This window comes from Sander lucioperca, chromosome 11 (assembly GCF_008315115.2).
Source record: "Sander lucioperca isolate FBNREF2018 chromosome 11, SLUC_FBN_1.2, whole genome shotgun sequence".
In the NCBI taxonomy this organism is placed as follows: Eukaryota; Metazoa; Chordata; class Actinopteri; order Perciformes; family Percidae; genus Sander; species Sander lucioperca.
Window position 1 is genome coordinate 13,685,135 of NC_050183.1, and position 15,615 is coordinate 13,700,749.

The 15,615-nt window shown below is 37.4% G+C and overlaps 1 protein-coding gene across 1 annotated transcript; it reads right to left on the reverse strand.

Moving 5' to 3' along the window:
• Positions 1–213: 213 nt before the first annotated feature.
• LOC116059139 (sterile alpha motif domain-containing protein 9-like) lies at positions 214–14,524 on the reverse strand. Its single transcript, XM_031312098.2, has 6 exons — positions 14,361–14,524; positions 11,433–11,545; positions 11,260–11,315; positions 7,135–7,876; positions 6,264–6,540; positions 214–5,576 (listed from the first exon to the last, which is right to left on the reverse strand). The coding sequence occupies exons 1-6, from the start codon at positions 14,458–14,460 to the stop codon at positions 1,966–1,968; spliced, it is 4,899 nt and encodes a 1,632-aa protein (XP_031167958.2). The 5' UTR covers positions 14,461–14,524; the 3' UTR covers positions 214–1,965.
• Between the last annotated feature and the right edge of the window lie 1,091 nt (positions 14,525–15,615).

Below are 15,615 nucleotides of genomic sequence, written 5' to 3' on the forward strand. Positions count from 1 at the left end.
AAGACAGAACCCATGATGGGATTTTTGATTTTTGTTTATTGCATAGTTATGTTCTTTATGAATACATACATTTCAGTGGCATGTCCAGACCTTTTTTTATTACTGGGGTGGTCCAAGTTGGGCACCAATTAATGTCATGAAGTATGAGTGGGCACACACAAACAGCTAACCGATAATAGACCAACCAATCACAATACAGTGGCAACACACAAATGTAATATAAAGCTTCCAAACTTTATTCTTAAAGTCTTAACAAAGAAAGTGTAGCTCCAACAGTAGGCCACATCCTGTACATAATAAAACAATGCACATTCAAAAAACAATCACAGTATGACTTACCAACAAAATAACAAAACCTGTGTGGACAAAATATTATGCCAAACTTAAAATCTACATACAATACAACATAAAATAAAGTAAGGTTCTGGCTCTGACCAGGCAGATGGGTTAATAGACCTACAAATCAACAAATGTTACAGTATGTTATTGTCAAGTCAAACAAAAAATATAAAAAATGCTAGACTAATGGTCTTCAACCAATTAAGTCATCAAAAATAAAGTGTAGCTCCAAAAGTCAGCCACATTCAAAAGAAAACAATGCACATTCCAAAACACAATCACAGTATAAAGTATTAACAAAATTAAAATAAGTCTGTGAACAAAATTGTGTGGAAAAGAATTGTGCCAAAATTAAAATCTACAATGCAAAAGAAATATGAACTAAAGTCCCACATCTGACAGACATACATCTAATAAATAGACCTACCAATCACAATGCAACATGTTTAATAATGTTAATGTAAAGTCACAAAAAAAAATCTAAATTATTGAGTGCTAGATTATTGGTTATCAACAGGTTGTCTTAAAAAAACTGTAGCTCCAAAGGTAGGTTATATGCCAAATAAAACAATGCACATTCAAAAATACAATCACAATATAAAGTACAAACAAAATGAAAATAAATAAGCCTGTGAAGACAAAATACCATAATGACAAAATGGTACAATTCTTCAAATCTACATATGATACAACAATTCAGATGACCACTCCCTGATACATTTCAAGCTGGAAAACAATTTACTACGGCAAAACCATGTCCTTATGGAGAACTTGGTGTCCACAATCAATCACATTTCTCACATGAGAACAGAAGATATTAATTCCATTTTCACCATTACCCTTATCTGTTCAATAATGTTTAACAATGTGTGTTTCATAATGTTAATGCGAAGTAATAACAAAAATTAAGAGTTGAATGCTAGATTAATGGTTCTTAACTGGGATTTGGGAGATCCAGGCCTCCATCTTTTTCTTAATTTAAATGAGCAATAGTTTCACTGTGAGTTGTACTTGTATATACATTTATAGCATTTAGATAAATCTGCAACAGATAACAAAAACAAACCAACAAAAGTGGATAACAAATGTTAAAAAAAAAGATTATATTGCATAAAAAGAGTATAAAAACATATACAGCTAGTGCTACAGGATTAACATTCAACCCTACAATCTGTCCTACATGTCATATGTTTTTATGAGGTGTGTTTTTCCATCACATTGCCTGCCACACCTGTTTTTTCACTTTGTACAGTTCATGAGTCAGTGCTTGTGTACATACACTTAAACACTATATTATATTTGCACTTGCAGATAAATGAATAGGAGAACGTTTGGCAAGTTTGCCACATCCGACAACAAAATCAAAAAACAAAAACTCCTTAAAGTGGATGACAAATGTTTATAAAACATTAAATGGCATAAAAATAATATAAAACATACATATGCAGCTAGACCTACAGCATTGGAATTTGACCTTGCAGTCTGTCTTACTTTTCGTTTGATCATGTTTTTATGAGGTGTGTTTGAAATTCCATCACAGTGAGTCACTGGATACCACACCTATTTTCACACTGTACAGTTCATGTCTCTGTGCTTGTGTTGCACTTTTGTATCCGATCAACTACCCTAGTTTTCATACTGGATGTCATATGCCAGGAGTCCATTAATCGCAAAACCAAGGTAGAAAGAAACCTTTTCTCTACTGAAACCATGTCGTATTCCACCAATAAGAGCAGGACGAACAGGGATTTTCAGTGTGCCATAATTGGCGAACACCTGTCCTTCCTCAGTGATTCCACTGACTCTATGAAGGCGGCTAGTGATTTGCTGTTCCTTAAATATGTCGCCGTTCCACCACAGTTGTGCCAAGATATCACGAGGAATTTTAAAGGTCCAATCCAATTTACGTTTAGAAACAAACCTATCAAGTCCTTCTCCTTTTCCTAAGTAGAAGTGGGCAATTGTGCCCTTCTTTCCACAATGTTTTGCCAGATGTTTGCGGGATGAGTTTCGAATTGCAGTCACATAGGTCCCAATATCAGAGTTTTTCTCAGTTGGACTTGGCCAGAGTAACAGCAGAGCCAGGTAGTACGGGTCTGGGAAGGGATACCCAAGTCCTACATCTTGCAGTGTTTTCAAAAGTAGATCAGAGAGTTGGCTGTAACTCTTGACATGTTTAGATTTTGGTTTCAAAAGGTAAAGAACTATGTTTGACAAAATGTAATTGATTGTTTCCTTCGTCTTTTGTTTTTTGTTGATGAATTGTTGTTGTTGTAAGAATGCATAGCATTCTGTGATCCTCTCAATCTCTTCGGCAGGTTTGTCCAAATGCTGAAGAATCCCTGCAAATGTATCTGCTTGTTTACCTTCAAGAAACAATCTTTTTTCATGAATGTCGATTTCCAAATTGAGATTAGGATTGTGTTGTCGTTCTTTTTTCATGTCTTCTGGTGCACTGCAAAAAAGAGCTACATACTTTTTAAAAAGACCACAGACGATCCAACGATTCTTTAAATCATATTGTTCATTGTTCCCTTTTGTATACGTGAAGTAACGGTTAACAAGGTCAAATGTTTCTTTTACTTCAGTTTTCAAACTGAGGAGAAACGGTTCATGCCCTTTGATGATCTCCACGTATCTGTTGTTGATCTCATTCTCTTCTTTATGCACACTGGTGATTGGGATTTTTTGTTGAAGGAAACTCTGGAAGTACTTCTTCCTCATCGGATCATTTCCCTCAAAGAATGGCAATCTGCTCAATATCTCAAATACCAGAAAAGCTATTTCCAGCACACCCACATAGCCATAGACTAATGACTGTCCTTGATAGTCATCTGATGCATCATCAGAAACTTCCTCCTCAGGTTCATCCTCTGTATTTGCCAGCTCTTGAGCCCTTTTAAACGCTCTGATAGCATTATCCGCTATTTTAATGTTTGTGTTTAAGTCTTCTGGATTGTGTGATGTCGCCTGTTTTTCTCTGTTGTTGTTGGATGTTAAATTGCTTTTGTGAACCTGCCCAATTGTGTCCAATGTGCATTTGTTTTCTTTAATGTTCTTGGCAGTTTCGGCCCATTTTCCAGCTTCTGGAAAGTCACTTTCTTTGATGTACAAATATCTCGCCAGTGCCTGAGGAATAGATGCACTTGTCACAAACCTGGATGATGCTTTCACAAAGATTTTTTGGACAGTTTGTTTCCCTTCCTGGTTGTGGATTTTATCTATGAGAGGAGAAAATTGTTCTTTCTCTACTCCATCTTTCTTTCTCTGCCTTTTAATCAACATTTGTTGAATTGAGTCTCTGTGTTTGGCAACTCCAACATTGAAGAACAGATCACAGTGAAGAATCTCCATAGTGATATTACTTACTTTTAAAAAGCAGCTTCTCTCCAACTCTTCCAGGCATGCAGATGCTATGGAGTGATGAAGGATTCGGATTCCTTTGTATCCTCCCCATTCTTCAACTTTGTCTATGATGAGAGTGTTTGAATATTGCTTCATCCTGTCCATTACACTATCCTCTTTCCAGTGAATTACTTTCATCCCTAAAAAATCTTCACAGAGTGAGAGAGAGATTTCAGATTCTGCCACATAGGTGTTCAGTAACGCCAGAAAAGCAAACAGTCGGGCCTCCTTTGAGCTGAAATCAAAGTTCTCCAATGTGTTACGGGCAAGATCATCAATGTACTTCTTGTCAAAATTGCTCTTCATAATCATGAAGCTGTAAAAGTTTTCAGGTTTTTCATGAATTTCTTTGAGCTCTTTGAGTTTTTTCTCAAAATTATTTTGTTCTTCTTTAGTCAAGGAAGCAGTAATGAATTGACTTGGATTGTGTCGTTTGTATTGCTCCTTTGGGCTATTGGAACGAACACAGTTGAGGATTATGACTTTGCAATTTTTTTCATCATCCACATTTATGCTACAGTAATCCTCTACAGCTTGACGGATGCTGGTTACAAGTTCATAAGGATTCTCTGTTTCCTTTGAGTCATCAACTAACAGCAAAACTGGAGAAGGTCTCTCGCTTTCAAGATTCATCAGTTTAATGACTTGGATGGCAACGTCTGCTTTTGGATGTGTATTGTCTTTCAAAACGGCACATCTGGACTCTTGACGAAGATCCCACATCAAATGCATTGCTAAGGTGCTACCACCACAGCCTGGATGGTGAAACAGATTGAACAGAACGCACATGTCTTTTGAATCTCTCAAGTGAAACGTAATCATCTTCTTCACATTTTCATACTTGTCCCGCTTGACAAATGGCTTGTCTTTGTCTTTGTCACAGAAGTAGAAGTTCCACCATTTGACTTTGCCTCCTCTGTAGAATTCTTCCTCAACTTTGATTCTGAAGTCATGAAACTCTGGACTGTTTTCATCATAAATGTTTTCACACTGATTCAGACAAAGAATATCTAGAGCTGTTAATAAGTCTTCGTCCTTCTGCTTTAGAACAACAAAACTGGAGTCAGAAGAGGGGAGCAACCTTCCAGATGACTGATTGAATGGTCCCAGTGCCATTACTGTTCCATTGACCTCGCTGAGGGTCAGCTCATATATAGATCGTGGGTCGATGTCGGAGCCAGACATTTCTTGTATCATCTCCTTCCATTTTTCATACATGCTCTGAAGTCCACAAATAGTGATGATGCTTTCCTCTTCAGTCTCTTTTATAAAGGCCTTGTAGATCTCAAAGATTGGGTCTTTCTCAGTGTCCACAGGTGAAAGTAGGAGGAATAGGATGAGGCATCTTCCAGCGGGAAGCACCTCAGGGTTGCAAACAAATGAAACCAAGTTCTCTACACCTTTGCAAGATTTCTTCAGCCAGTTGGTATAGTCTAATTCCTTGTCTGAGTCACTGTCAAGGTCATTTCTGCCATTGCAGAAGACCCAACTGGTCTGTTTGTAGAGGTTAAGGCTCTGAATCACTGAGTCAGTCTGTCCTTGATATTGTGATGGGGTATGCAGATTGGCCACCCTTGACTCTCTGTAGGAATGACACAGTCCACCTGGAGCAACAGAGCTGGGGTCAAAGTCTAGCACACAGAACAGTTTCAGCTTACTCAAAAACTGGAGATACTGCACTTGTTCTGGACTGCTCTTGTTCACAACAACAACAAATCTGCCATAGTGGTCCAGTGAGTTCCCACCACAAGTTAACAAATTCTTTAGTTTGTCTCCCTGGTTTGCTTCTTTCTTTATCACTTCTTTTGAGAGACACCACTGCTCCAGTTGACCTGTATGAACAGTAAAATAAATGCATTATTGAGTAAAAGAAAACATAAAACACATTTTATGTTAAGGCATTTGTTGTCCTAAATGTTGGTATTGTCAGCAAACCCTATGAAAAGGAAAACCAATATGTCATTGCTTCTGACTTTCCCACCCTGTATATGTCTCTCAATTTCAACCCTACTGGTTCCTACTGAAGAAAAAAACACCCGTACAAATATATAATAGTTTTTTTTTTAGGTTTAGTAATATCTTAAAACAGCTGATCGCTGTAGTTTTTATAAAAAAAATAAAAAAAAAACAGGATAAAATTGTGCATTTGCTGGGGACTATTTTCAGTGGTAGAGAATCCACATTTGATGCTTTTGTGAGTATTTGGGCAGGAGAAGGGTGTGTGTGGGATTGAGTCAAAATAAACTAGCGTCCATGGTAATAAATACAGGTAGAAGATATAGGCTTTGATTAATTAGGTAATTCTTGTTTCTAGGATCAATTCATTTACTGGTTTTGGGATTCGTTGATAGTAATTTCCAGCATTTAATAAAATGTGAGTCAGTATATATCAGCAAAATTACTACAGAACACTTAACAAAATAATGCAGATTATTAGAAAAATATTAACTGCAAAAAAATTATGTTTAGGCCATGCTGATGCAACTAGACTATTTGAATATATTTTTACGTTGTCTTACCCATCCTGTTCTCCAGCTGAAGAGCAAGTTCACGCTGATCAATATTTCGTAGAATGTCTATTGTGACTCGTAAAGCCTCCTTCTCTCCATAGTGTTCAGTCATTAATTTAGCGGTGTCCATGGTGTCCTTGCCTTCCAGTTTACCTTTCGGAATCGACGTATTTGTGGATTTAGTGTATTCATGGAAATGAAATCTTTTTAGGTCGTCTTTTAAAAGGTTGTCAAGGGTTTTCTGGATTGCCACAGTGATCTTGGGTATCTCTGGTAGAACAGTGGTCTGCAGGAGGAAACAGATGTAAATTGTTTAGTGTAACGTATACACAGTAATTGCTGTCTACATCTGTTAAAATCCTGAGGGTTTATACCTTTATGTGTTTTAAAAATGCACAAAAACTTAGTTTTTGTCTTGTGATGTTATTTCAAACTAGTGCCAGTTTAAAATGCGCCTGTTTGGAATGGGCTGACTGCTTGGTCTGTGGTATTTCTGCTTGCAGCTTTCTCCAGAACCATTGTGCCCCAAAATAACGATAATAATGATTATTAATAATAATAATAATAATAATAATAATAATAATAATAATAGAAGGCCCTCAAAGCACTTAATATACACCTTAACTGTATACTACTGATGTACTTTGTACTTCTACTTCATAACATTGTAGTAGTACATTTACCTGACAAAGTTGTTGATACAGATTCTACAATTAAAATATGATGCATTATTATTCATTAAGCTATCCAGCATCATATTAGAGTTTAAATCTCCACCTTGAACAGATGTTAAGTAGATTTAAGTACATTGTGCTGATAAGTCCCTTTATTTTTACTTTAATAAGTATAAAGTTAATAGAAAAGATAATATAAACTTTACCCTGGTGGTTTCTTTTCTCCTGGCCCCCAAGTCCTTTGGCTTTGGCTGATGAATTTCCTCCTTCTCTGAAGCTTTCTTGAATTGGACCTGAAACTTTTCAAAGTCTTTTTCCACCAGTTCGTCTGTTTTTGATTCAATTTTGTTTTGTGATTCTGGTTGTTTAGTTGCTACGGCCTGAGCCAGACTCAGTTCAGGTTGAGTGGGTTTTGCAGCTTCTGTTTGATCTGTGCTGGTGTGAGGGATGGGTTTCAGTGTCGGTTCTGAATTGTTTTTCAACTGACCAAGTTTTTTCAGGATCTTCACAGCAGGACCGCCTTTGACTTCCAAGTCCAGAAAATCCTGGTTGTTGAAGCAAACAAGGCAATCTCCAGACACATCTTCTTCATGAAGCCGTTCTGCATATTTGCTATATATGTTGACATGCTCCAGTAACCACTGGGTCACTTGCTCCTTTGTCCAATTTTCCACATATGGTGGGAACTGCGACACATGCTGTGATCCTTCCTTAAGCCTTTCTAGATAAGATATGATTTTTACAGCAGGACCATGCTTTATTCCCAATCCCAATATATCTTTCTTTTCAAGCTCAACTAAAATGTCTCCGGACACTTCCTCTTCATAGAATTTGTCTGCACAAGTCTCATGAACTTTGACCTCTGTCATCAGCCACAAGTGGACGTCTTTCTCGGTCCATTTTTCAATGGGCTGAGATGGTGGCTTTGTTGTGGTCATGTTGGATCCACTAAAAATTAAACAGTTAAGTAAAAGATTAAAATAATGAAAGGACAGTAAGTACATAGTAAGTAAAGATGTGTTCTCACAGGTAAAAATGATCTCCCAACATAATGATGCATGCATAATAATATGTAATTCATAATTCTACTGGTACCTGAAGATCGTGCTTTATAAGTTATATAACTTTATAACAACGTATGTATTTTATTTTGTATTTTACTTTATAATAACTTTTTTCAAATTAAACTGCATTTCAGGGTGTTTTATTCTGAGGTGCCCTTGAGCAAGGGCCCTTATACCCCCCCAAAAAAAACTCTGTGGCCAGCAGATCAGACTGTGGTTGTACTTGGCAGCTTCCAGGTATGAATGTGGAACTGTGTGAATGTGACAGGTCTGCGCTGCAAATTAGAATATGTTCTCAATCGACTTAACTGGATAAATAAAGGTTAAATAAAAATATGCCATTTTTTGGTAACCCTTCATTTTACAGTCCACTTAATTTAGTATTCATCTGGTAATTACATGGTAATACTATTACATTATTAGGTAACCATCACTGGTAATAAGTAAGTAATTATAGATAAACCACAGTTAAAGTACGAGGTAAAATCTCAAGTAATACTCATCAATTCACCAAAGTACCATGTGGTTCTGACCGGTTTAGGATGGTATGAACTCAGATAAAATTGTTCTTCGAAAACTAATCCTAAGAAATAACCCCTCAATTACCCAGCAATAAAATGTACCAATTAAGTTATCCAGGGTTTATTTTGTAACAGCCCAAGTTTTAGTGTGTGCTTTCTATGAATTTAGAAAGTACTTTCCAAATAATTACTAAGTTTTAAAAAGTTATTGTTCATGGCTATATGAGCTTTATTTGATTTACCTTAGAAAATATAAAACATTACATCAGCACTTACCTGGTAACACCCACTGGGTGGACAGTTTATCTCTTGGTAAGCCATGAAAGAAAATCTTCATAACTGCTGGGTATGTTCTTGTAAATGTGTTCACAATTTACTCAGTACGTAGGCGGAAACTGGACTGTAAAAGGATGACTTGTTTGTTTCAAGGTTGTTGCCAGGATATTAACATACAAATTATAATAGATTACTCACTTTATTTGTTCAGTCAACACCAACTTGTACCATATAGGTTCCAAAACATAACTATGAAAAACATAATATATACCCTTTAATTAAGTTAAAACTGGACTGTAAAAGGAAGTATTGTTTGTTCCCAGGTAATTACCAGGATATTACCATATAACTTGTAATAGATTATTCGGTAGTACTTTACATTACGCTTCTCATAGTTTCTGTGTAATAAACATGAATATGTGCTGATGAATGCAAAACTACCTTTTTCTATTTTCACCAGAAAACCTCATAGTGGAAATGCCATAAGTTTATCTAATTGACAGTGAACATGTTAAAGATCATATATGAGCAACAATTTTGTTAAAAAGTATGTTTAATAAGTTATTTCAAAAATGTGTTTACTTACAACTGTATACAAGCTGACAGCAACGTAAGTAGTAATGGTAACAGCGAACTACTGTGCAAGAAAGTAAATTATGTTAGAACAGACTGAATATTTTTTGTAATGTCTATTTAGTTTTCACCACCATGTTAATGAGGAAGTGTAACAGTAAATGGGCAACCGTACTGCGACTCGGTCTTCATTGGCTGCGGTTTAACTTGGTGTTTAATCAGAGCTTAGATGTACTGCATGGGAACACTACAAGCCTTATTGTCTAATTTGCTTTCATTGTATAATAAATATTTATGGCTGATGTTTATCTTTGAGAATGTGCAGCATTATGAAAGCTTTTTTGTTTCTCACTCAGCTCTGTGTGTGTTTGTGAATATGATAACTGTTACTGTGTGTAAGTGTAAGTAGTCTATTGTAAATAAAATCTTCATAGACCTTCAGTTTGAGAGTTTGCCATTGCTAGCCGGGGATGCTACACACCCTAGCCACCTGAGATGCCCTAACTTTGTTGTTCATTCCTACTTGCTTTTTTATTGCATTTACTGTTCATCTTTTTTATATATTCATAAAGTAGTCTTTAATTGTTTGCTTATTGTCTTTTTACTTGATTGTAATGAAAAATAAGTGCTTTGTAAATAAAAGGTATTATAATTGTTGATATTTTTAAGTGGTGAGTTTACAGCTGACAGCAACTTAATGCAATATTGTCTGTGGCTTTTGTTTGATATCTACTGTAGCTAGCATACATTCTGAGAAGTTAGCACATAATCATGTTTATTACACAAAAACTAACATAAGTGTAATGTTAAGGGCTACTGGTAATCTATTAAAAGTTTGATGGTAATATCCTGTTATATCCTGGGAACAAACAGTCATCCTTTTACAGTCCAGTTTCAATTTATTTAATGAATAATTTATTACAATTGGTATGGTAATATCTTGGTAACAACCTTGAACAAACAGGACTTCCTTTTACGGTCCAGTTTCCGCCTACGTACTGAGTAAATTGTGAACACATCTACAAGAACATATCCAGTACTTATGAATACTTTCTATTATGACTACCCATTGTAGTTTCTCTATAATTACCTACCTATTACCAGTGGTAGTTACTTAATAATGTAATATTATTACCATATAATTACCAGGTAAATACTTGGTAATTAAGGGGACTGTAAAAGGAAGGTTGATGGTTTGAATGGCAAAGACTTTCACAATTTGTAGTCAAATTATTTGAAATTCACTCTCATGTACACCATTGCGTGTGTTTGTTAAACTCTTAAAGTATCTAATAAATATAAAATATCTGTAAGTAAGCCTGGTAGAATCTCCTAATGAAAAAGGCCAACTTCTTTGCATGCTTTTCTTTAATTTATTTCTATTTCTCCTAATCATTGAACATATGTTAGATTGCTTTACTGGTGTATACAGCTTCTATGTAAATAACATTCTGTACAGTGGTATTTTAATAGTATTGGTACATTTAGTCTCAGAACCAGATACATCATTTAATTATTTGCTAGCTTTTCTTTTTCCTGCAGTCCGTGCTTGTCAGCCACCACCCATTCTGATAGATAGTGTGTGGTTTGGATACTACGCTTACATTTCTGTGGTAATGTCCAGTCATGTCTACATCTGAATAGTGTCAGAATACTGTGTTTTACTCTACCTCTACCTTTACTTCACCGACTGATACATTGAGCCATTTCCTGCCAAAAGCTTTTGACACAGAAATAATAACCAAGATGATACCACATAATAATACAAATGCTTACCACAGCAGCTGACAGTTAAAATTCACAATGTGAGATTTAATGGAAGTCATTGTTCAGTTTTTACATACACAAAAGCTTACTTCAAACCACACAGGGAATGAGCAGCCAGTGAATTTCTCACCTTTTGATGTTCCTGTACGCCTCATCAGACTGGATTTTAGCTGCTGGTCTTCTCTCCTGGAAGATGAGGGGTGTGATGTTATTTTGAACAGAAATTTAACTGTCATTTATTTACTGAAACTTTTGCTGAGATGAACACTGCACTATGCACTAAGAGTCCTGTGCTGTCTTTACTTTAGTGATCGCCAACACACCTATCCCTGAAAGTTCAGCCCATCCCTGTCGCACAACTTTCGTGACAAGCGAGAATGTAATAGACCAACATGCACCCTCTTTTTTTTCTTGTACTTTATTGAATACAAAGATTTAAACAGGCATCTTTATAACATGAGTTTATTACAATACAACTGAGAACATGACTGCCACAAATCCTGATGAAATCTTAAAAAGAAAAGAAACAAAACAAGAAAGTGTATTATAAAAGTGTAAGCAAGGGGATTACTTAAAATTTTAGGTAATTTGTCTCATCAATGTGTCAACAGAATTTTAAAAAAGATTTAAAATTTAGTATTTAAATGGTTAATTGCATGCTTTTCTTTTCCCTGCCGTCTGTGCATGTCAGCCACCACCCATTCTGATAGATATATAGTGGGGGGGGGGGGGTCAGATACTACCTGGGTTCTCAACCTTTTGCAAGCTGGGCCCCCCCAAAGCTGGTTCATTGCAGTTGGGCCCCCCCTTCCCGGCGCCACCCCCACTACACCACCTTGCATAGATAGATAGATAGATAGATAGATAGATAGATAGATAGATAGATAGATAGATAGCCCTAGGCTAGGCTATTATTTTTAGGCCCACATTATCATTATTATTATTATTATTATTATTATTATTATTATTATTATTATTATTATTATTATTATTATTGTTGTTATTATTGTCATCAGTAGCGGTAGATAGGCCTATTATCATTACTAGGCTATTGTTATAATTGGCAGTAGCACCAGACTTCTAATGTGAGCTTGCAGGCATTATTATTATTATTATTATTATTATTATTATTATTATTATCATGAGTAGTAGTAGGCCTATTATCATTACTAGGCTATTGCTATAATTGGGAATTGGCACCAGACCTCTGATATGAATTCATGCTTTATTACTGTTATTATTACTAGGCCTAACAGTAGGCATATCATCTGCATTTTTGACAGAAGCTTGCAGGTAGGTGATGTTAATGTGAGACCTGAGCCAGGTATGCTTCAATGTACCTTCAAAGCTTTTTGCAGCTGGTGGTGCGTCGGTTGCCTTGTTGGTCCTCACTAGAAATCTCTCTATTTTTGTTTGGTTTTGAAATAATTTGGATGTGGATTAATTGTGTTTTCAATAAATTGAGGCTATAATGTAACGATGTGTGCGTGTGTGCAGCCTGGACGCGGAGTGGTGTGTGTCTCCTCTCTGCAGGCTGGGACTGCTGCGCGAGGCTACTAAGAGACTGACCGCCTGTGAGCAGTGTTGCCAACTCTTTTCCAATGAAAGTCGCTAGCACCAGCTCCAAAAGTCGCTAGAAGTCGTTTGATGACGTCATACGCTCATTTGCATATTGTTGACGTCATTACGCAATCGTTTGTATAAAGCTTAGTGGTTTTGTCAGCAAGGTAGATAAAAAGAAATAGAACTCTTTAGCCAAATAATCAAATTTCAATACATGAATTTATTTTACCTTATAATTATTACTTAGGTAGCCTATCTTTGAAGTAAAAAAATGTTATTCTACAAAGGGAGGGAAAAAGATCGATAAAGAATTCTCAAAGAAGGCTGGCTTGCCCAGGTCCAGGCCAGCTCAGCGGAGTCTTTCTCCCGTCACGTCCCGCTGTCTCTCCTACCTACACCAGCACCCGCACACCCTGTCCCCCCTCCCCTTCTAACTACCTGCACACTGTGCGCAGAGCTGCTACACATGAGGAGAGAGGGGAGAGGCTGCTCCGCTGCTCCTCTGTCACAGAACAGAAGGCGGCTACAGGAGAGAAATACCTCGCGTGCTCGCTGGACAATACTGGCGACTTTTCTACAGAAAGTCGCCAGATTTGTCGCTAGTCGCTTTTGAAAAAAAGTTGCAAAGGGGGTCTGAAAAGTCGCTAAATCTAGCGACAAAGTCGCTAAGTTGGCAACACCGCCTGTGAGGGCTTTTGGACGGGGGAGGGGCTCACGGCAGCACCCGCTGCTCGTTGAGCACATAACTGCAGAGTGATACGTGTTTTCGAATCTCCAAACACCACAAAAGTCTCCAATAACACCAGTAAAAGTCGCTAGATTTATCGCTAGTCACTTTTGACAAAAAAAGTCGCCAGGAGGATGACTTGTTTTACAGTTGTGCGGAGGCTCCACACAGAGCTTTCTCCATAGCCTACGTAAGTGGCCTGATGTTTATACTTGTGCACTGGTGTGTGCGTGAGCCAGCATGTGTGTGTGTGTGTGTGTGTGTGTGTGTGTGTGTGTGTGTGTGTGTGTGTGTGTGTGTGTGTGTGTGTGTGTGTGTGTGTGTGGTAGAGAGGGAAGTGAGAGAGTGACGGCGTTTAGCTTTAGAGTCATAGTGAGAGAAACAAAGTGTCTCCTCTGTTCTTTCTGACCACGGTGGGAGATCTGGAGCAGGAGAAGTTAATTATCTCCTTGAGTTCATGTTGTCTATGGAGAAGGATAACCAGGAAATGAGTCGGGGAGGAAATGCAACGCTACCCAGCCACGACCGAGCGACGTGTAGTTACATTACATTACGTGATTTATTTATTTTTTTTCTCCCATCCTGTAGCCTACTCGCGCCCCCCCAGGAGAGTGTCCGCGCCCCCCCAGGGGGGCGGGCCCCACCGGTTGAGAACCACTGAGATACTACACTTAAATCTCTGTGGTCATGTACAGACTGTGTTTTACTCTACCTCTACCTTTACTTCACCGACTGATACATTGAGCTATTTCCTGCCAGAAGCTTTTGACACAGAAATAATAACCATGAGCAGTGCTGATATTTTATACAAATGCTACCACAGCAGCTGACATAGGTAACATTCACAATGTGAGATTTAATGGAAGTCATTGTTCAGTTTTTACATACACAAAAGCTTATGTCAAAGCATACAAAGAGTAAGCAGACAGTGAAGTTCTCACCTTTTGATGTTCCTGTATGTCTTATCAGACTGGATTTTAGCTGCTGGTCATCTCTCCTGGAGAGGTGTGATGTTATTCTGAACAGAAACTGACCAGTCATCTATTTACTAAAACATTTGCTGAGATAAATACTGCACCACGCACTGGAAGTTATACCAGTGCTGTCTTTATCTGAGTGATCGTCAACAGCTATCCCTGAAGCTACTTCCCTGTTGCAACACTTCCGTGACAAGCAAGAATGTAATAGACCAACATGTCTCCACCCTCTTTTTTTTTTTTTTAACTTTATTGAATACAAAGATTCATACAGGCAGTTGTATAACATTAGTTCGTTACAATACAGCTGAGAACGCCACAAATACTGATCAAATCTAATCTAAAATAAACAAACCTGAGAGTGAGAGAGTACTGCTTAGAACAGTCCCGTAATGTTTAAATGCTTCAAAAACAAAGATAGAATTTAATTTCATTAATAAATCTGTTGATTAAAAAGGAACATTATGAGGACTAAAGTTGTTTGTGGAATATATTTGAGTTTCATAGGTAATTTATTTATCATATATTTAATTATCAAAATCACATTTTCACAGAAACTCAATACCACAACATTTACTAAAGATTGCAGAGGGGTTTTGAACAATATACAATAAATGACTAACCATTTTAGCTTTAAAGTGCCATTTCTTATGGCTGTATCAAACCATCAATATGTAATATGCATTGTTGTATACACATTTCTCCAAAATGTTGTCCTGTGTATATGATATAGTGGGACAATTTGGGACCCCACTACAATTGTGTTTTATGGGGAATCAATTTTAAAACTTAAAATATTTACGTATTTCACACCCATCTTTTGAATTCTGTCCTTTTTGCAAACCCATTTATTTCTTTTTATGCACATTTATAAAAGGCAAACACATTTAAGAAATACACAATGAAGAAAGGGCAGTCTGTTACAAGGGAGACAAAACGGACTCAAATGCAAAGCTCAACAAAACAGGTTCATTTAAATAATAATCAGAGGGAAGGAAATGTGGGGAGGCAGACGCCAAGGACAGGAGCGAGGGCACGTGGGCTGATACTGGGGAAGGAGGGAGTGCGGGGAAACCGGGGCCAAGGGGACCGAGGAGGAGGCACTGGAGTCCGGGGAGCAGAGGAATCGAAGAGGGGAAGGCTGGAAGCGGGAGCGGAAGCAGGATGGAGCAGGGAGCCGTGAGGAGGGGACCGAACTGTGAGGCCAGCTGACTGGAGT

What these genes read in the sequence shown, in the direction of transcription:
- LOC116059139 (XM_031312098.2), bottom strand. Translation starts at nt 14,460, where the DNA reads ATGACTGGTCAGTTTCTGTTCAGAATAACATCACACCTCTCCAGGAGA. An exon ending in ACATACAGGAACATCAAAAG is followed by an intron (nt 11,546 to 14,360) that starts GTGAGAACTTCA and finishes TATTCAATAAAG; the next exon opens with TACAAGAAAAAAAAGAGGGT. An exon ending in GGAGAAAAGAAACCACCAGG is followed by an intron (nt 6,541 to 7,134) that starts GTAAAGTTTATA and finishes TTCCTCCTGCAG; the next exon opens with ACCACTGTTCTACCAGAGAT.